Source organism: Actinia tenebrosa, unplaced genomic scaffold (assembly GCF_029948245.1).
Source record: "Actinia tenebrosa isolate PJP-AT-01 unplaced genomic scaffold, QUT_ActTen_1.0 PGA_scaffold5__44_contigs__length_20552954, whole genome shotgun sequence".
NCBI classification, from domain to species: domain Eukaryota; kingdom Metazoa; phylum Cnidaria; class Anthozoa; order Actiniaria; family Actiniidae; genus Actinia; species Actinia tenebrosa.
Window position 1 is genome coordinate 16,040,527 of NW_028292582.1, and position 22,635 is coordinate 16,063,161.

The window sequence follows — 22,635 nt, forward strand, 5'->3', positions numbered from 1 at the left end:
AACCGGTGAGACAGATTTGGCATTCATAATACTTTCTCGCCAGGAGATGTTCACACTACGACGGTCAAACGCAAATGAAGCATAATGAAACTTTTCACCCACGCGACTTGATCACCCTCCACTGGGGGCTTCTAACACTATTGCATTACAAGTTCTATTAGTAGTGACCGTTTGTATATGGGTGTATTGTGTTACGAGTTATTTAATGATCGTTTTACCGATTTAGCATCACCAAGCTGGGCTCCCTGTGGTAATTCCCGCCATCTTGAAAAGATATGCTCGATAGGTGACATAGTACCATGCACAACATTCAGAATAACTCGGAAACGGTAAGAGGTTCACCAGGGTTCACCTCGACATTTTTAATCATTAGGAATTAAAGCTTCAGAATATCTATAAATAAAGACATGTTATCCATTGTAAAACCAGATGACAAGCGATAAAAATGCACAATATTTCAACCTTCAGTGTCAGCGTGTGAAAGACATAGAAATATGTCTTATTTGGAAACGAGACTTGGCGTAAAGAAATTACTGCCATTAATCCATGCGACAGTTAAACAAATCAGGTTATGATAAGTAAAGTAATGATTCTTTACGACGACTATGAAATTCTTGTGATATTTTTTGTTGCCCGTGATCATGATTGTGATTGGGCGATTACGTCACGTGCCACTTGATCACCCTCCTCTGCGGTATGCCCTTCAAGTCAAGTCATAGTTCATATTCAAGTCTGAATATTTATTTAAACCCGGTCCTTTCGGTATTTTATTGGAGACATTGGTCTACTAATTTTTTCTTTCACACTAATGTGACACGATACTCAAGTCCATCACGAAAGCACATAACTTGATACTCTGTGCAATGTTTGTTCTGCTTTCTCAGGTCATGTTTATTCATCAGACTGAGTGAAAAGGTCCAAACATAAGCCATCCAATTGGCTAATTGCCAATTCCTTAATTCTTTTTCGGCTGCTGAGCCTTTTTAAAAGTTCATTCGTACCAAGAGGCTAGCTTTGCCCTTAAGTCATTGGATGTGGTGATTCTGTCGAGTCGGTTTACCTTCTGCTCAAAGATGACCGCAAAAAGCGTTCTACCAAGCGATTTCTTGGTGGCTGTCTTCATTGTAGTACTTGCTTTGCGAGTCTCTGGACGTAAGTACTTTAATAAAAGTTCTATTCTTTGTACATGTTATCATCATGAGACAAATCATCTAGTCCATCTATTTATATTATAATGTAAACGTACGTTTCTTGGAAAGAAAGAATACTTAAAATAATCATGCATATTATTGGTATCTTCTATTAATTGTATCATCACTCTATAATCCCATATTGAAGAAAAAGAAAACGCGCGCGCGTGCTGTGTGCCGTCATAAAGCACGCGGGGTTGGCAGAACACGAGAGAAGTGTTAGGAGAAGCACGACGTGTAGCGGAGTGCTTCTGGACACTTCTCGAGTGTTCTGCCAATCCCAAAGTGCTTTATAACGGCACACAGCACAGCAAGCAAGTTTTTTATTTCTTTTATAAAATACAAATTACAATAATAGATAGGAATTACGCAACGGAAAGTGCGCGCGCGTGCAATGTGAATTCATAAAGCACGCGCTCCAAGCCAATCCGAACGCGACATTCATAACAGTTATTTTATAAAAGCAACTATTGTATTATTTTCTCTTTCCTGTCCAATTTAAAGATTCATTTGGATCGTTTCCATTCGCATTCTTTCGAGAGAAAACTATGACTTTTGAAATCAGTCTGGTATAGTTTGGGATGACATAATTAATCTGCAATAGGATTACATGTCTGTCCACTTTAGAAAAAATTGAATTCAAAAGATTTGTCTGACTGCCAAATTGGACTCGGTCTATCGGCCTCTTCCAATTTTGTTAGGATTTTTTTTTTTCATCCAATCATTTGCAAATTGGACAGCATGTAGTCATATTACCTATACTAATTAACTTGTTATATTATATTAAGTGTAAATCTTCAAAGCAAAGAAAAACCATAAGAAAAGAGTGAAAGAAGATTTGCGAAGGAAAACTGCTATTTCGTAATTTCGTCAGTTTCTGCTCGGTAAGCTGTTGGAAAAATCCACGCGGTCTGTCACCCTCATTTTGTAGGACGACACGCCATATCGCCGAGAATGCAGGAAATCCTGTATGTGATCAGGTCAGGAGTTTAGTGAAGTTAGACTTTGAACAGCCGCTAGCCTCTATGTGGGACGTGCGTTTAAAATAAATGAATCGCTCACGCTTTTTACGAAGAGCAAACTAACTCAGTTTGTTAATCTTAAGACTCGTTAACGTGGTTTTGAAGTACCAATTTTTTTCAAGTTCATAGTATGCAGCTCTCAGTATACAGTTAGGATTAACTTGTTGATTCTATCTGTCGTTCTTTTACCTCCGCGGTGAAGGAATTCTCGTTGACATTCAACAAACATGACAATGCTTGGTCTCCATGCATTGAGCAATAGATAGGATTACACAATGTCTAGTGTTATTCAATATTGTCTGATTGGTATTTATACTCAATATGCTCTCGTAAAACCAGATGGATAAGCCGTAGATATAAAGTTAATACTTAGACGTGTTTAGGAGTGGTTTCGTTTAATTGACCGAAAAATGCTCAGTAGATATGTAGCTAGATTCAGTAGATTCTATACTGGAGGAGGTAAAATATCTATTCCCTAAGACCCGGCGTTGAACTGACGCGACCAAAAGTGAAGCTGGTGTCAGATTTGTCTCATCGCACAGAATTGCCCATCAACTCTGGTCATTTCCAAATGAGGGAGATTATGTGAAGAATGGGGAAGCATTTTTTAAAGAAACACTGCAATATTTTCATACTAATTAAAAGGATTTGAAAAAAGTTGGAAAAAATGATTTAAAATATTTCTAAAGCAAAATTCGCGGGCATATGCTCAAAATTAGGTACAACTTCCGTTGTTACTCTGAATGATTTTCTTCACGACAAGCAGCAGGACCCGAACGAAGTGCAGGAATGATAAATTCCCATACATATAAACACTGCGAAACCTGAAATTGACCCACAAAAAAACGCATGTTGGCAAATTGAATCACAAAAATAAATGGTAAGATTATATTGTGTTGTTGTCATTCTTTGATATTCCTATGTTACTTTTCTTGCATTGACTTTCGATTTTCTTTACGAAGCGCTTTAACTTTCAATATTATGACTTTGTCTTATAAATATAAATGACCGTGAGAGGATAATTGCTATTCGGAAACTGGAATCTAGTAATTTATTCTCTAATTTCCCGGATGTGTCACTCATAAATAAAAAAAGAGACTGAATTGACTAATATGATCTAAAAGTTGATTCGGAGCCTCAAAGGTCCTTTACTGGATGTCACCTTTGTGAGATCATGAGAGAGCAACTTTTTCACAACCATTTTAAGGAACCTTTTCACAATCGAGAAGTATAAAACTCTTCATATGGATACCCAAACATCGTTATGTAAAAGAAGAACCCCAAAATAGAATTTTAAATAAAGACGATATCAAGCATTATTCGCGTCATTTTTCATTCAAGGAAATCTGTCTTCTGAAACTCCATGTCTTTCCCTTTTATGAAGCCCGAGAGACGAAGTTCACTTCACCACGGCAGTAACGTGATAAATGGGCTATAAGTAGGTGATTTTCAATAAATAAAACTATTAAAGCAATGTCGGAACTGAATATACTGAAAATATATAGAGGATATTGCATGGGCGCGCGGAGATACGATAATTATCTTCGAGCGTTGAAAAGATCTCTCACGAGTTGAGCGCAGTGAACAAGTGAGAGATTTTCAACACGAGAAGATAAATTTCGTATCTCCAAGCGGCCATGTAATATTCTGTTTATTATATATTTATCCATAAAATCAACTTAACAAGCTTTTTATTATCAAAAAAAGTTTTTATTTATAAACTAATAGCTTAAATACACATGGTAACGATATTTTCACATGTGAAAATAACATGTTATTTTCACACTGTGAAAATATCAGTTTTTCGAAAAGGAGGAGGAATATAGGTATTTTATGGATAATTATATGATAAAGTCCGGTTAGTTCTGTGTACCTCGAGCAGGTTTCATTGGATGCCAAGCCCTAACAAGCCAAATTTATCCGCAATGCGAGAGTTTCGTATATAGACCTACCATTTTCACCTTCGGTTTGGGCTGAATCGAGGGCGCCGATGGCCAAAATCGATTTTCTCCACTTCTCAAAATAAAAGTGAAATTATCCATGCACCTACAGTAGTAGTTATATAGATGTTCTCCAAAGTCTCGAATGGTACATAGTCTAGAGTCCGTCTCCGTACTCCAAGTCCTTTGCTGTTTTACAGAAATGGGAAATATGCTTATTCCATGTTAAACTTCCATCAATCAAAAAACAACTAATATTTTTTGTAGATTTCAGTCTAGGAATAACGTTTTGGCAATAACGTTAACCTATTCTGATAATTGGATCCCGTGTGAGACTCGCTAGGCGATGCCTTGGTGTGTAATATATAGACACAGGATGGCAGTGGATTGAAACTTGTTTATTCTAAAGTTCAACAGCTACGCCCCATCTTGGTAACCACTTGGTAACGTCCTTTATGCATATTAATATACTACAGACTAATGACATCACATTATGCAATAATCATATATTTCGATTTGACAACATTTAAACTGAGGCGGTTGGTTCTAAGCCAACCGTAAGTGAGTTATTATTTACTTGAGTTGCAATATTTAATATATTTAGGCACTGCCTAAAAGCGGAGCTCCCGATACGCAAGTCACAGGAAGCCCAATTTGAATGAATGTGGAAGATAAAATTAAAATCGGGAAAAATCTTTTTTTTTTATTCAATATTAAGAAAATGCCTCCCATAATAAAAAAAAACATGCACTGAAAACGAATCAAAATGCACTACATCGTTTTCTTTGCGCGAGAATACTCTCCCGATCCCACTTATATGAATTTTGTACAAAACTCACCACCCCAAGGGGCTAGTTTTTTTCTTGAAAGATTCTTCGACAAAGTTTTCCATGGCCGACATTTTTTAAGCTTTGAATTTCTGGTTAATTTTACTTATAAAACGAAAGATAACTACAAATAATCCAATACGATATGAGGTTTAGTGAAATTTACCTCGGATGTCTTTCATTGAAATCGAAAATTTGGAGATTTCCGAACTTTTATGGACAAATCAAGACTATATATGAAACAGACTTGAAAACTGTTAAAAAAAAGGTGAGCAAAATACATAAGCTTACTTTTACTTCTTTTACACTTATGACGATGTTTGGTTAATTATCCACATCAAAAGTTTTATGTTTTTACAAGAACTGTATTTTCATTCACAAAAGTCTACTACTTTTCGATAAGCTTGAAAACATAAGCTCACTAGATTTTGAAAATTCAATTTTACCAGTTTTCATCTTGTTAACAACAAAAGTTATTGAAAAACTAATAAGTTTACATTCATTTATACTTGACAAGAACAACTGAGGCAAAATAGAGTAATAACGCAAAATGCAATGCAAATAAAAAAAAAATTTTTTTTTGTCAGTAAATTGGCATTTGGAATTGTTTTTTAATATTTTCTTAGCTTTTGAAAGTGAAAGACAAGGTACCGCTCTTTATACATAAAATTATTGAATGAAATTCAAAATGAAAGCACTCTTACCATAATAACAAAACAGGTACACTTTTTTCGCACGTTTGTCATTCTAGTTCGTTGCTCGTTTGCCGGTAATCTTCGAATGTTATTTAGCTTTAAACTTTGTCAAAAATTTCTTGGATATGTTTAATTGTGGAATTCAAAAGTGCTTTTTCAAATGATTATTTTATATCATGTATGAACTACGAATACTCTTACCATAAGAACAAAACAAGTACTTTTTTCTCTCGTTCGTCATGCTAGTTTGCTGCTCGTTTTCCGGTAATGTTGTAGCTATGTTATATACACTAAATAAAACAAAATAGAAAATGTCCTAACCTCTATCTTCACACTGTGGCAAATTCTTTTTTTCCATGATTTCTTCAATAAATTTTTGTTTCGTTTTTACAATATTTACGAAAAAAATGATAGTTTTAAAAAAAGTCGTCATTTTCCAAGTGACGTGTGATTTGAAACCTCGACCAATCAGAAACGCGATGTACACCTGGCGGGCGGCACTTTTAGCGTTACGCACAGGGTTCCCATGCGATGACCGAGGGATCTCCGCTATCATTGACACCAAAATAACTTACCTTATGTGAGATTAGGTGCCATCAGCATAGGTATAGACTGAGTCAAGCCTCCAGCAAGGTCATTGATATATATTTAAAAAAGAAGTGGAGCAATGACCAGTAGAGCTCATCCGCTTGACAGCACTCCGTTGCTTCGTCTTTGAAAGATCAGTAGGATAATCTATATTCTGAATACCATAAGATTATAGTTTTATCAATAGAGACGGTCGGATCCTTAGTTTTACCAAAGCAAGAGAATATTCTCTTGACCAAAGTCTATGTTGTCGAGTCAATAAATCGAATTGTTGAGCAAGGAACAGTTAGAGTGAAAAGATATGGGCGATTGATGCTCCGATAACAAGTTGTTGGATGTCAAATAGTTCGTCTAGAGCTGTTCATGCATGGGCGCCTTTTCAAAATGTTTAGAAATACTCTGGAAGGACTCAGTGCCCGGTCTAAAATTGCCAAGTGATGCTTTGTCACGACAATATTTGAAAAATCGGCAAGACCTTTGCTAGTTTTCATATATCAGGAAATAGTCCTATTGACCATTGACATGTACTTTCTTAAGGCTATCTCGATGGAACAATTCATGCTTTAACTAAGGAGTAACCAACGGTGCTTCGCAATTTCTAACTTCGTATTTTTTTCGCAAAGTTCCATGTTTATCAATGACTTTAAAGAGCACAATTTGAAGATGTAAATTTTGTCGTTAGGACCATCAATCATTTCTATTAAATTCCATGAAATGTTCCCCATATCGTACACGTGTCAATTGGTCACCTATCTCTGTTGCATTATTATTATTAATTTTTTTTTCGATAGAGAAATGGGAAACTCAGGTTTGTCCGAAAGTTGAAAACTACCTGTCACAAGAACAATGCCCAGTGGTAGGAGTGCCTAATGAGTGCCCATCTACATGTCCCGGCAGAACGAAATGCTGTCCGACTCCAGACACATGTGGTGTACGCTGCACGCGTAAGGTTGCTAGACGTAAGTTCTGGTTTAGTGTTGCTGTATCAAATTAATCGAATTTTGGTACGTAATTTGAAACTGCTAAGGACTAAAGTTATTTATCATGATCGGTGGTGTTTCTTAAATGTGACCAAATTTGACTAATTTTAATATGTCAATTTAAAATGTATTTACTGGCTTTTGAGTGTATTTTTTAAAAGTAATAAAGTGAAATAAAAGAAAGGAAGGAGGAAGGAAGGAAGGAAAGAAGAGGTAATCAGGGGTGCTTACCATTTACTCGGAAAAACCAGAAGTTCCAGTTGGAAAGCAAATAGTATGTGTCATGCATTCAGATCGAAGAAAAGTTCCGCAAAACTCGGTCTTTGAAAAGAAGCTAGTCATTTACTTTCGAAGCTCTTTTTGGTTCTTCCGGTAGAAACGTATACTATTTATTGGAAGTTAAAGGTCCCCGCTCTTATTTTATCATTAACAAAATAATTTCCTACCGGATGGATTGGTCTAAATTGTAGTACCTCAACGTTGATGTGTGTCACTCTTTTTTCGTAGTTGAATGTCCAGTCCCGGTCGACATAGCTTTGCTTTTAGATTCCTCTGGAAGCATTGGTGGTCCAAACTGGATAAAAGTTCTAGATGCAGCCAAGAACCTCGTAGATTCATACGACGTGTCTGAAAAAGGAACCCACTTCGGATTGATATCATACAGCACAAAAGTTTCACTTGATATTGGTTTTAAGTCATTCACAGGTGTTAATCGTAATGCTGTCAATATGAAGAGAGTCATCGACACCCTTCCATTACTGGGTGAACAAACATATATTGACAAAGCCTTTAAGCTCGCTAACGAGGAACTTTTTGACGAAAACAAAGGGATGAGAAAGAACATTAAAAAAGTAAGGATTTAGAAACCAACTTTCAATTATGTATAATAGATAAAAGACGACGTACGACGAGTACGACGGTGTTTCATAGGGGTTCCAATCACAAACTGATGATAGCATAAACCCGTAGACCGAGGCTAGTAGGTTTGATTCCTGAAGACATTTATAGAATTGATTAGGAATTTAATGTTATAAGACACGAAAATAGAACTTAATTTCCCTCATGATTCCTTAATGAGGGAGATTTAGAACTTAGTGTCCCTTATGAATCATTAATGAGGGAGAATTAAGTTCTAATGATTACCTTATTCTATTCATGATGTTCATAATGTTCGTCATTAAACGTCCCTCTTGAAACAGGATTTCGAGATGATTTATTACACAGTATTACACTGAATATCCTTTATACAGCCAAGTTTGGAATTTACTGCACTGCATTTGAAATTATACAAGGGATTGGGACTAACAGTATTAGTGATGCGAACATGTAATTATAAGGATTTTTGAAGAAAGAATTTTTGACTAACACTAATTTTCAAGTAAGGACCACTATTTTGTCCTCGTTAGCATCGCTTTAATCAAAACGTTTATCAGACGAACCATTTATCTTTTAAATATCCCTTGAAAACATTATCGACGTGATATGTGGTTTATCAACCACCAAAAATTCTGATGACCGCCACGGAAATAGGCAACTTGTACGTCTGCTTATGGCTGATCTATTTTGAATATCTTGGTTTCTTTGTTAGTGACGAGGGCTTTGTTAGCATTGATGTGATCAAAAGTACCGTTGGTCTTTTTGAATGTTCATTTGAGAACAACAGCGGACGTAGGAGCGAGAATATAGGATATTACATGGGCGCTTGGAGATACGAAATTTATCTTCGAGTGTTGAAAAGATCTCTCACAAGTGAGCGCAGCGAACGAGTGAGAGATTTTCAACACGAGAAGATAAATTTCGTATCTCCAAGCGCCCATGTAATATTCTGTTTATTATATAATTATCAATGAAGTATGTTTTGGCTTTTTCGGGCAATTCTTTCCGTGTATTTTTGAATAGTCATCGCAATGGTGTTATTTTCACATGTGAAAATAACATGTTTTCACGTGTGAAGATATCAATTTTTCGGTATAAGCCTTTTCACAGTTTAAGAATTCGATTCCACTGCGCATGCGATTTTATCCCGAATTTCTACCTTCTTTTGTCTAAACCTTCTTTTGTTCTTAATTAAACAAAAGAAGGTGAGAAATTCGGGATAAAATCGCATGCGCAGTGGAATTGATTCTTAAACTATGAAAAGGCTTATAGAGAAAAATAGATATTTCATTGGTAATTATATAATAAAAATCACTCTTTAGTTGGTTTTCGAAAATATTATTTTGTTTTCGAGAAAACGGCCACCGAAGAGGTTCGACCGAAACCCAAGCAAGAGACGCTCAAGAGGAGTGAAAATGGACAAACTTTGAACAGAGCGCGCGTAAAAAAAGTAACTATCTATGACAATTTTTGAATTTTTTTCATAATATATCACCTTTTTTCGGATTTCAAGCTTATTGGGTGTATTGGGAAAGGGACGAATTTCTAGCTAGGGAAAATAGGAGGCCTATTTTTACATATGCTAATTAGTTGTTTTCACATTAACGCTAATTAATTTAACTAAGTGCAAGTTCTCCGATTGAAGTCATATTTATGCTGCAAGTTGAGGAAGAATACATCTTTTCAAAACTTTAAAGATTGATTTGGGGAAATTAATTCTGACTGCATAGAAACCTGTTGAATGTGGTTGAAATACATGAGAAAATCACGCTTCCCGAATCAACGCAGGACTAAGGATTTTCGTAAAGATTGCCATGAAATTTACCCTGAGAACTAAGAAATTATTGCTTGTGCCATATTTTGAAAGTTCAGTGTGGTTTGGTAAATCTAAACTCCATTAGAAAGGTTTTGGGATTGTCGGTATATTAGCAAAAAACGCGATCTTTGATGATTTGGCGTGACCGAGGTTCCACTTTACGTTTAGAAGTTTGATACTGTAAAATTCACGCTAAAAATTACGATAGAAACGTTCTTTAAATATATTAATAATCTTATTTTAGCCAAATCAATCTTTAAAGTTTTGAAAAGATGTATTCGTCTTTTTTTCTTTTGAGGCAACTAATTAGCATATGTAAACACGGGCCTCCTATTTTCCCTCGCCAAAAATTCGTCCCTTTCCCAATAAGCTTGAAATCCAGTCCAATGAACGAGAAAGGGTGATATATTAAGAAGAAAGTTCAAAATTTATCATAGATGGTTTATTCTTTACGCGCGCTTTGTTCAAAGTTTGTCCATTTTCACTCCTCTTGAGCGTCTCTTGCTTGGGTTTCGGTCGAACCTCTTCTGTGGCCGTTTTCTCGAAAATAAAATAATATTTTCGAAAACCAACTACCCAGGGATTCATGTCTAATAATGGTCTATCCAACTTCAAAAGAAGAGCGAATTTGATTTTTTGACCCTTGCCACCATTTGTTCGATTCTTGGTTGACATTGCCTCTTAACATCGAAGGTAGTTGAAGGCTCTTTGTTTTCCAATAGTTGAAGCCAATAGCTAAGGCAAAAGGAACTGACTTTGGTGTGACAAAATTAAAAACATGACAACGACTTCAGAACAAATTATTAACTAGAGTGATTTCTTACACTATGTAAAACATAGGACATAAAGCATCAATCATCGTGTGCAGTGTCTGAGCGGGTTTCGTGAGGTTTTCGTTGCGTTGGAATCTTTAGTCAAACATTTTGTACAGCATACAAAGTACAGCATACAGCATAACTCTTTACAAACATGATGTATGGCTGCCTCTGTGGCTTCCTCCTACCCTTAGCCTTCCATATATATAAGTTTTGTATTGTTTTAATCATAATACAGTTGAAATACTTTTCTTGATAATTTTTCAATCGAGACATTGAAGGACTTGCTTATCTTCATATCTATACACACCCTCTGGTGATTTTTATAATCGCCCACACACTAACAACAACACAATTGCAGTTTAGGGACTAGTTTCGTCCGTTTATTAGGACCTTTTCAACCTAAATGAATCTAACTGAATGATAACGTTGCGATATAGTGTTTATACTCGTGATGAACGAGAGCGAAAGCTACCTATTTTAGATCTTAAGGTATGGATCGGAGAGAAAGAGAGTGACAACACAAGCGCACAAGTTGTTCTGAAGTTGTTCTGTTCTGTTGCGAGTTTTGAATTTGGTCTATACTGCAATTGTGTTGTTGTTAGTGCGTGGGGGATTATAAAAATCACCATAGGATGTGTATAGATATGAACAGTTGAAATACAGTATCTTTTTTCAGTTCATATATACACATCAGTTTTCCAAAGAGTAGGTCTCTTATTTGTTTTTTTTTTTTTTAGGGGTTCTGTAAGGGTTCCTTCGTAGAGGTTCTGTAGGTTGAAAGGGTTCTGTAGGGGTTTTGAAGGGGTTCTGAAAGGGTTCTTGTGATAGTTTTGCAAGGGTTCTGTGGGAGCTCTGCAGGGGTTCTGAAGTGTATATATGAAAACTTTGATTAGCTTTTCAAAATATTTGAACTTTCAGAAAACAAAGAGCCTTTGATATATATTTAGTAATGAGATTTTATACGAGTTTATACGAGTAACCGATTAATCCAAGTAAGGTTAGCACGTGCCACCAACCTGTGGTGGCCTGCATCTGGTGGTACCACTAGCATCTGGTGACTCCTTGGCCGTACCAAGTTTCGTTGCCATAGCATTCATTGTAATGACTGTTCACAAAAATCTACGATAATGTTTTGTTCGTAAGTCACTTGATATGTGACGTTACACAATACCACGTGGTCATATGATTGTCAAAACAAGTCCCACCCATGCTACCAAGTTTCGCTACCATAGCATGCTTCATTAAGGCTTTAAAATCAAGGGATCACCAGATCTGTGTGGGGCCATCATGCAGAGTAGTGGTGTGAAGTGCTAACCCCTTCTCGATTTATCGATTTTTGTCGTCGATGATCAACCACGAGATATGATGTTTTCAAATGAATTCTATAAAAAGACTAACCGTACTTCATGAACGTTAGTTTTGATCACATCAATGCTAACAAAGCCTTCGTCACTCATTAACAAAGAAACCAAGATATTCAAAATAGATCAGCCATAAGCAGACGTACAATTAAGTTGCCGATTTCCGTGGCGTTCATCGGAACTTGGTTGATAAAGGGATAAGGGATATTTAAAGGATAAATGCTACGTCTGATAAACGTTTTGATTAAAGCTATGCTAACGAGGGCAAAATAGTATTCTTACCTCAAAATTGGTGTTAGTCAAAAGCACGTTCCTCAATCATTGTTGTTTCACAAAATCGGAATAATGCCACGAAACATGAGAGGTCTTTCCCGCCATTTCGATAATCAATGCAAATGCAAGTTGTTTCCTCAGAATGAGGCTTCAGGCGGAATGCAAATCAGCAATGACGTAAGGGTCGTGTGGATCAATCACATCGACTTCCGGTTTACGTTCATGTGAAGTCATTGTTATGCTAGTAATTCTCCGACATACAAATAATTTAGGTTCATTTGTTGCTTGAATCACTACTAAGAGTTTGCCGCATTATTGAATCGTGGAAAAAAATAACCTGTTCATTTTCCCCCAGATATGTATCTTAATGACAGATGGTATACAAACACAAAAGGAAAATGATACTCGGTATCCGGAGGCACAGGCAGCACTTTTAAAGGAGAAAGGAGTAGAGGTGTTTGCTGTTGGAGTTGGAAAAGACATTGAAGTGTTTCAACTAATTGAGATATCTAATGGTGATGGATATGTCTTCAAAACAGACTCCTTTGACCAATTAAGTGGAAAATTGCAAGAAATTCAAAAAAAACAATGCAAAGGTAAATATAGGGATTGCTGTCAAGACTCCTTTCATTTAACTCAACAGCATACGTGACAGTTGTGGTCCAGTAGTATCTAGTACATCGTGTAAAAATATCCCAATTAATAAGGTATAATTAATTTTAACTTCCACCTCCGGTTTTGACTCAGTAAAGCCAAATGTCAATTTTATCGTTTAAGCTTGAGCCACTGGTAACTAGCTTGAAATTTGGTTTGTTGTTTGTCCGTTTATAGGGTGTGATACGTCATTGGACTTGGTGCTTGGTATTCCAAATTCCATGTCTCTGGGCCTGGAAATAAATGATGTCAAAGAGGCCATGTCCAAGTTTGTGAGCCTGTTTCAAGTCAGCAACATCAACGCTCATATAGGAGTCGTGTCTTACAACCAACAAGCTATCCTAGAACTTCCTCTAAACCGTGTCTACAGTAAACCAGAATTGCAACAATTTATAAGAACCATGAAACCAAACCAGGCAAATGGCTTTAACACCGCTGCAGCCTTGAGAGTAGCAGCTGATCATGCGTTTAGCATCTACGGGGGAGTCAGACAGTCTCAGCCAAAAGTTATGGTGCTTTTTGTTCCTCGGTCAGTGTGAGCTTAGCTTTTTGTATAATATATAAAGTGATGAGGGGGGGGGGGGGGGGAGGGAATTAAAGTATCCGTCATTAAAGTATCCGTCATTAGTGATTCATGAGATTTATGAATTATGAATCAGTAATGAATGAGATATTTTTAGTCATAATTTTTCTCTCATGACTATATAAGGCATGGTACCTTATATAACAGTCATCACACCATGACTGGGTCGCATTGATTCAGTAACAATTTTACCACAAACCTGATGAACCCATACTAAAAGCAGATTAACTGCACAACAAACCAACACATGTGGCACTTATTGATTGTGGCACTGATTGATGTGTTCACCATGTCAATTCTCATCATTATGTTTTGTAAAAGAAAATAAGTCCTAATTTGCTCAGCGGTTATGAATTTAGTGCAAGCTGATTGGCTAGGAAATTTCAAAATGTTGCAAGCAATGTTGCAGCCAGGTTCACCCGATAAAATTTGTTGTGCACAATGTTGCAAGACTAGAGCTCGGTCCAACTTTAAATTTGTTGTATGTAATGTAGTCTGCAACAAGTTCCAGAGATAGACCGGCACACGATGCAACAGTCTTTTTGCGTGCAATGTTGCACCGTGTGTCCGCACCTTTATTCATTCCACTCTAGGTTAGCTAAAAATGCTGTTATAAAAATATAAATATGCTTGTTCGGACACTATGCCATCATGTTTATGACCAACAATGCACATCCATACCGCAGGTTTTTCATATTTCTATTACTTTTTCGCACGTTCAGACTGATAATCCTGCCACACTAAATTCAAAACTTTGCATCGCAGTGCCTCGACAAGCATAAGAGAAGAAATTAAAGCAGCAGCTACTAAGCTAAAGGGAATGGGAGTAAGACTTATGGTTGTTGGCATCCAGAACACTGCGGACAAGGCTACGTATTCTTCATTGGTGACGCAGCCTCAACAAAACTTCTTAATTAACAAAGACGATTATAATGATCTGTCAGATGGTTTATACAAAATGGCTGAAACAGTTTGTAAAGGTAGGTTATATAACGCACTATACAACGAACTTCGCAGAAATGTCATTTTACTACAACACGTGACTCGAGGTCACGAATGATTAGAATGGCGGATACATTTGTAAAATGCATGAAACATACACAAAACTATTCAGTCTGTCATTACTCTCATTTTTGTTGTTGTGTGGTTCCAAGCAAATGCACAAAGTCAAAGATGAATTACCAAGCTTAACACTAGGACAGCGTTAAGATGGTTTGAGACCCGTATTGGTTTGGAAGTTTAAATTTCGTTTGGGAGGAAAAAACTACATCATATTATTGTAACAACCCTTGGGATGGAACAGTGATTGAGGGATTCTCCACTGGGATCCGAAAATCCTGACTCCTTTCAAGACAAGAATATCTTGGGAAAAATAAACCCTACCTAAACCTAAGATAACTTATGTAGCTACGTTTATGGTGGAAGTTTTAAAAAATGTTTGCAGACGACGAGAAACAATCGGTTTCGACTTAAAGTTAAATAAAAGTGGACAACCTATCTAACACTTGTAAAAACCTAGAGTATTTAGCTATCCAAGAATGATGGTCCTGTGTTCGAGATAACATCATTGAAATCGTATAACCTGTCTAAAACCAAAATCCAAATAAACCATACCCTATACATTGGAACATCCCTGTATAGGCTATATATGGAAGCATCCCCGCCCTCCCCTTAGCGTAATAACACTGTATGCCACAATGTTTTAGATCGAAACAAATAAATCTTCCCCAAGGTTTTCTAGAATTTGTGAGTTATATTGCCTTCCCTACTTTGACTTGGAACACTGTCGTGGAAATAAGACCGTCTCAGTCGCAAATAAAGTTACCATGGCCCCACCATACTGATACATACATCTATGTGATTGTGTTTCAGCTAAATACCGTAAATGTCCTCCACCTGGTCTACCATCAGCTGAAGTCAGTCCAGACAATCTGTATAAATGTACACACGACCAAGATTGCAATGAGGAAGAAGGATTATGTTGTGTCAGCGGTAATGCTGGCACAGAATGCCGAAGAGGCATAAAAAGTAAGTTAACTATTGTTTTAATTGTCCATACCGCTACTAATTAAAGACCCATTGCCACTTACCGTGATGCATCACAATATTTTTACATTTTGAATCGTGTCACCACTGAAAAAACAATTCCAACCTCTTGAATAAACTTTTAAAAGAATGTAAAAGAATCATTATAGTGCCTTACTGCTATATCGGAAAAGGATTTAATATGACGTTATTATTCAATATATGAATCTTTGAATTTCATGGACCACGAAATTCATCTGTGACCACGGTGCATCACGGTAAGTGGCAATGGGTCTTTGAGGACCTAATTTGTAGTCAGGAGAATTAGAGGGGTTTGTTATTAATTATGGCAAGGTAATTTCCCGCAATATGATTGGTTAGATTAAGGACGTTCGCGGGTATTATTCGTGCGCGACCTTCGTACATATGATTTCAGTGCGCGCGCGAGCTCATCGTGATGACGTTATTCCATTGTTTTGATGAACCAAATTTAAAAAAAAAAAATCTTTCATCCCTTACACCACAACTAACCTTGTTCAGTTATTAATTTCTCTATTTCATGTGCTTCCTTGTTTGGCCAACATAAATAAACAGGATGAAAACTTCCTTCCCGAGGTAGTTTATTTAAACGAGGTTTGAAACTTGTCAACTAATTCCAGCGCACACAGTTACTTCGCATATCTACATCGAGCGATTCCCGCATATCGTATGTCTCAGACAACGAATTTGTTGATCACAATATTTTTCTCTTTTTGTAATAGACATACTACACAAATGTCAATATCAATAAATTCTTGGGGGGGAAAATTCGAAAAAAATCTACCCTGACCTTCACGAACCTTCAAACTTTCCGGTTTTGTCCTTCGCATCCTCAATGTTTCATAAATATTGCACACTACATCTTTTTATAATTATTCTTTTGGTGCTTTAACATTTAGAGATTTTAAAGTAATTGTCTAACACGGACTTCAAAGTAGAGCGTCCTTTATTAGTCCCCTCAGTGCCACTACCACATGCATATTTGAATGGCACTAAAGTTAACTCATGCACCATAATCGAGCATCAACAAAAAAACAGCTTTTCTATTGGGCCTCGGTAAAAAGGGGAAACGAAAAGTGCGGAAAGTGCACTTTTATACATGTAAATAGTAATTCCACTTGCTGCTGCTGTTATATTCAATTAAGAAAAAGGAAATAAAAATAACAAAAAATAAAAAGGTTGTTAATGACTGCGACCTTTTACGTGACATGGCTACAAAGGCCATTAAATGCCGTGTTTTACATGTATAACTGTAACAAAATCATTTCCTCTTCGAATATGGCAGCAAAAACTACTTTGTAAGCCATAAAACGACCTTCACAATTGACCACTCCAGCGCACTCCAAGTCCTAAACCGTTCTCGATCGATTTAAGTCAGTTTAATTGCCAAGCATGCTACTTATGTATATTCTCTTTACATACAACACACAAAGACCCTTAGACACCCAATACATTACTGGATGTAGTCACCTTAACTCCTTTAACCCCCAACGCTACGTAGAAACGGTACACTACAAACATTCAGGCCCATTTTTCAGTCAAAAAATTAAGATCTCTAGTTTTCCACGGTGAACTTTTCTACAACTTCGTAGGATCTAAGTTTATTAGGTTATCTTCCATATGACAGCCCAGAAAGTAAAAGATTCTGTACTACAGAATCTAATCGAATCTTGAGTAGTACCGATTAGGTTTAAACCTCGCCAATTACTTTAGTTTGGTATGATCAAAAATATCTACAATTATGAAAACGTTTTACCGTACAGCAAAATAAACTGAAATTCTTCAAATTGCGGTGCTGCGCATGCTCGCACGGCGCGCGGCATAGAACTCTATAAGCCTTTTCATAGTTTAAGAATCGACTCCACTGCGCATGCGATTTTATCCCGAATTTCTCACCTTCTTTTGTCTAAACCTTCTTTTGTTCTTAATTAAACAAAAGAAGGTGAGAAATTCGGGATAAAATCGCATGCGCAGTAGAATCGATTCTTAAACTATGAAAAGGCTTATTGGAGCCACCTTAAAAACAACAAGCATTAGTTGTAATACACTACATATATGCAATTTTGAAATATTTCCTCTGTTATCTTTAGATTGCTTCGTGCCATTCGAAATGGCCATAGCGGTTGATAATTCCAACACTCTACTAACACCAGACTTACCCCACGTCAAAAACTTCATTAAGAATCTTATCCGTCCTTACGCCAACTCTGAAAACGACATTCATTTTGGCTTGATGACCTACGCCAGTACGGCTAGAAAAATAACCGATGGCTTTAGGAGGTTCAGAAGTGAAAATGATTTGCAACAAATGATTGAGGAGCTCACAATAACAAGGGATCCTGAAAGAAGGGTGGACATTGCACTTAAGAGCGCCAGCAGTGAGTTTTTCAGTATGGAGGGAAGAACAAGACATGGACATCCTAGGTACCTGGTATTTCTAACGACTTCTGACACATCGCCAGGATCCGAAAATCTCAAGGTAATGTCCAACTTAGGACTATGACTAGATGACTATGACGAATTGATAGCAAAAACATCAAACTTGTATACTTGAAATTATGTTTTAAATAGTTTTGAACGCAATTTGGAATAAGTTTGCACGACCTGATTTTCAAAGAGTTCAAAATAGCACGAACCCATATTCCGAATTGCACAAGAAAAATCTTATGATTTCTTGTCAATAATACAGGATTCTGAACAAACGCGAGCAAACTGTTTGCAAGTTTGCATCGTTGGTTGACAAGCAAGCTTCGTTGTGCAGTTGACAAAACGTATTCAATTTTAAGCGAAAAAATGTTAGAGGAAACCCTCGAAAAATTCAGATCAAGGGCGGATCCAGCCAAAATTTTAGGGGGGGGGGCTAATTGAGTTTGGGGGGGCTAATTGAGTTTAGGGGAGCTAATTGAGTTTGGGGGGGGGGGGGGCTAATTGAGTTTCTTCCGTCAACACAACGGAAAACGATATAAAAAAGCATCGTTTTTTTCTGCTGAAGGGGGGCTTCAGCCCCCCTTTGCCCCCCCCCCCCCCCCCGCCCCCCTGGATCCGCCCTTGCAGATAGCTACTTGAAGAAATCCAGAAGCAGCCAAGTAAGGCAAATTCAGTTTTACTCCCCTGAAACTTGGGCTTTAGTCTGACTTAGTTTGTATCCATTGGGCAAATCGAAGGTATGGGATAGTTATTATAAATAGTAGTAATTATGTTTTTAAGTTTTCCTACAATCTCTCTATTAGTTCGATTAGCCTCGATTTTAGGTAGAATGGTTTCAATTGTATTGTATACTAGTGTTAAATTTATGCATTCTTTACTTATTGTTGGTATATGTCAATAATTATCCTGACCATCATATGAAATCAGGCCCTGTGTACTGAGTCTGTAATCAAGGAAACCAATGGTATTGTACGAATTCGGTTTATTTCGTCTTCATATTCTTCATTGCATTCAAACTTTTACACTGTAAATTACAACTGCCTGGTCGAAACAACAACAAAAAATGGTTATAACCAATTGAATGGTCATTACAACCAATTTGATCTAACCAACTGAGCTACTAGACCTCTTGTTGGTGAGCGAGGTGTAGATGGTATTTAAGCCTGATCACTGTTCGATAACTTCTCGATTGCTCCTTGTAAGGGAATCCGGACTTATGGTTGATTCCGGATTCCAAGCGCTGGATTCCGGATTCCGAGACTCTGGATTACGGATTCCAAAACTTTTGTATTGCGGATTCCGGATTCCATATCGTTAATTTTCAGATACTTTATCTATATTTGATATACTTGCCAGTATAAGTAGAATCGTCTATCAATTAAATCAGCATCTGATGACAGATTATTCTTGGTGGAGATGTTACACAGTGTGGAAGGGGCTACATCGGTTCAGTCTAGGTCGAGGCGATAGCATGTGAGTGTATACTTTGAATTTCAAAGTAGCGGATTCCGGATTCCAAAGCCTAAAATTTCGTGGATTCCGGATTCCGGATTCTGGATTTCCTTACATGGGGTAATTCTCGAAGTGGAATTTGATTGTGGAAGATAGTCCAGTAGCTCAGTTGGTTAGAGCTTCCGACTATCAATTTAAGAAAAATAATTCACACACATCTTTAATAACTACATCCAAGCAACATAATAAAATAAAATAAAAACAATATCACATAGTAAATATATTCATATACTGTATTCAGGTGTCAGAGTTGAAAATGAAAGTTGAAACAGATAATGAAGAACTTTTTTTGAATTTTTCACAAAATGTTGAAATAGCATGTTCGCTCTCGTTATTGTTTTCTACCAATGTTAAAATCGTAGATAGATTTTAGCAATGAAATTTAAACCATAATATAATTGGTTAAATTGACAAGAACTAACCTAAAAAAAATTGGTTGTCTCAGTTGCATTGCCTTGACCTTAAAAATATTGGTTATAATCAATATATTTTGGTTGTTATAATCCCAAGTAAATTGTTTATAATAACCGATAATATTATGGTGGTTGTAACCCAAAGTAAATCGTTCATGTCAACCATTATTATTATGGTTGTTGTAACCCAAAGTAAATCGTTCATAACAACCAATATTTCAACCATTTTAAAACTGGTTTTCTCAGTTGCATAAATTTAACCAATGTTTTTTGGTTGTTTCAACCAGGCAGTTTTTAAAGTGATAGTAACTATTTGATTCGTTTTTGCTTACATTTTTGAGCATAAATACCATTTGAGCAGCATCGACCTAAAAAATTAAGCTGTGCTTTTCTGGTTTAACTTTGAGACGTTGCATCGGAACTCAAGTTTGGTGATCGAGCTTGGGTCTCATTGGTGAAAGGCATTCCTTGTTAAGAGGCAACATCAGACAGTAGACAACCGCGTATATGGTACTTGAAGAGGAACATACTTATGAATGTCTTATGTGTTCCTTGTCATTTACCAATCAGTCAGTGTCTAAAGACCTAGATTTGCTCGATGTCCAACGTATTGCTATTGGCATAAAAAGTGGTTCAGATATGACGTTCCTTCAAGAACTTGCGAGCGAAAATAACCTGGCTTTCTCAGTCGCATCTAGCAATCAGCTACCAGCAGTACTTCAAAGAATTCAACCCTTTTTATGCAAAGGTAAGGTTGCTAAAAGTTTTTAAAATGCATGCCTAACCTCCTATCCATTTATACTCCATCCATTTATCCATCCATACATCCATCCATCCCTCCTTCCATCCATCCATCCCTCCCTCCCTCCCTCCCTCCCTCCCTCCCTCCCTCCCTCTCTCCATCCATCTATCGGATCACTCCATCAATCGGACCACTTCATCTATCTATTTCGACAGAAAAGCCAGGAAAGTGTCCACCAGCCAATATTCCAGATCCAACTGTTTGTAGAAGACCGCCTGATCCTCGATTAATCCTATGTGGAAGGTCTGCTAATAAACCAAGGCAGAGCCAGCAGCAGAATGATTGGGATTGCCCTGGGGAAGACAAATGCTGCGCAGACTCCACAGGATGTCGTTCTGTGTGTACTTATCCTAACATAGGTAAGATTCATCCCTTCTCCATCAATATTAATAATCATTACAGTATGTCGCCCATTATCATGCCGGTACCAGTGCCGCAACCGTTAAAGATCGGCAAAGTGAGATATCATATATGGTCGAGATAACGAGATGACGATATTGCAGAAATAGAAGTCATCTGAGGCAGATAGCATAGCCACTGGCCACAAACATTCAAGAGAGACCAAACTGAACCTCCAGCACCTGCATGAACCCTGGTGGTACCATAACTATAAGCCCAGGATCAAAGGACACATCAGTACCAATTTCAATTTCGATGATATCTGAACAAAACCACTGTTGTGACTGAACGGTTATTATAAGTAATACCTTGACTTGAGGATAATTAGTGAATAATTTCGCTCATCGCGCTTTTGTCATTAAATCAAATAATTAAATCCTATTTTTTGAGAATAAAACGTAAAAAAGGGTCCCAAAACTAGTTGTTATACTGATATTTATCTCAACTTATTGTTGTTTTTGTTGTTGTTGTTAATCACCTTTTTTGAAGTGGCACGAAACTGGAATCGGTGGCATTAAGTTGGTCACTTAACGTTGCTCTTGAAAATAAATTTTATGATAAATTTTAAGATTTCAAGAAAATTGTCTTTACAGTATAACAACTGATAAATTTGCTTTGTCGTGGAAAAGAATCAGAATAGTAATGGCTAGTGTACCGGAAGATATAGTGACACGATATATTATATATTTTTTATTTCAGTTTGCGGAAAGAATAGAGACATCGCTATCCTCATGGAGAATACCAATCTGATAGGTGGTGAACGGGCGTTTGAACTCGTAAAGTCTTTCACCGCAGAGCTTGCTGGCGCATTTTCAGTGTCAAGAGGATCTACACATGTTGCTATTGCAACTTACAGAAGTAGTCCTCGCATTGTAATGTCTTTTTCTGACAGTGCAGCACAAAATAGAGACGAAGCCCTAAAAAGGATAAGAAATATTAAATTTGGTGGCGGTAACACTGGATCAACGAGTGCTGCTCTAGAGACAGCTGTTAAGTTATTCAAATCAGAATATGGTGCTCGGGACAATATGAACCAGGTTTGTATAAACATTATAGCAGTCTTTCGTGTTTTCAATGCTCACCAGTTATTCAAATATAGTTTGGAAGTTTCAGTTACGAGATGATATTAATAATGGTACAGAATATTGTTCCTTTGTCGGTTCTAATTCACTTAAATATAGTGTAGTGTAGTACTTAAATATAACTGTTTGCTGCCTTTCTAAGAACAGCAGCAAACTATCGTTGCCATGGTTCGTCTAATCATGGCTTATAAGGATTTAATTATATCTAATATGTAAGAGATTGTTATAGTGGTATATGATGACGTAAGTCAACTGTAAAAGGCGGGCTTTCAAGGGGAGGAATCATTCTAGACTTATATTGTTCAGCAACCGG

At 36.9% G+C, this 22,635-nt stretch overlaps 1 protein-coding gene across 2 annotated transcripts in view; it reads left to right on the forward strand.

Moving 5' to 3' along the window:
- The first annotated feature begins 955 nt into the window (after positions 1-955).
- LOC116299619 (collagen alpha-4(VI) chain) overlaps positions 956-22,635 on the forward strand; it is a 23,943-nt gene continuing 2,263 nt past the window's right edge. Inside the window, exons 1-11 of one of the 2 annotated variants that reach the window (XM_089037549.1) lie at positions 956-1,152; positions 7,054-7,221; positions 7,750-8,093; positions 12,742-12,982; positions 13,218-13,569; positions 14,389-14,603; positions 15,496-15,651; positions 17,778-18,166; positions 20,610-20,787; positions 20,997-21,200; positions 21,940-22,277. In XM_089037549.1, the coding sequence (XP_088893675.1) occupies positions 1,074-1,152; positions 7,054-7,221; positions 7,750-8,093; positions 12,742-12,982; positions 13,218-13,569; positions 14,389-14,603; positions 15,496-15,651; positions 17,778-18,166; positions 20,610-20,787; positions 20,997-21,200; positions 21,940-22,277 (2,664 nt within the window). In that variant the 5' untranslated portion in view covers positions 956-1,073. The remainder of the gene's footprint in view (positions 1,153-7,053; positions 7,222-7,749; positions 8,094-12,741; positions 12,983-13,217; positions 13,570-14,388; positions 14,604-15,495; positions 15,652-17,777; positions 18,167-20,609; positions 20,788-20,996; positions 21,201-21,939; positions 22,278-22,635) is intronic. The other variant, XM_089037550.1, reaches the window with a different exon arrangement.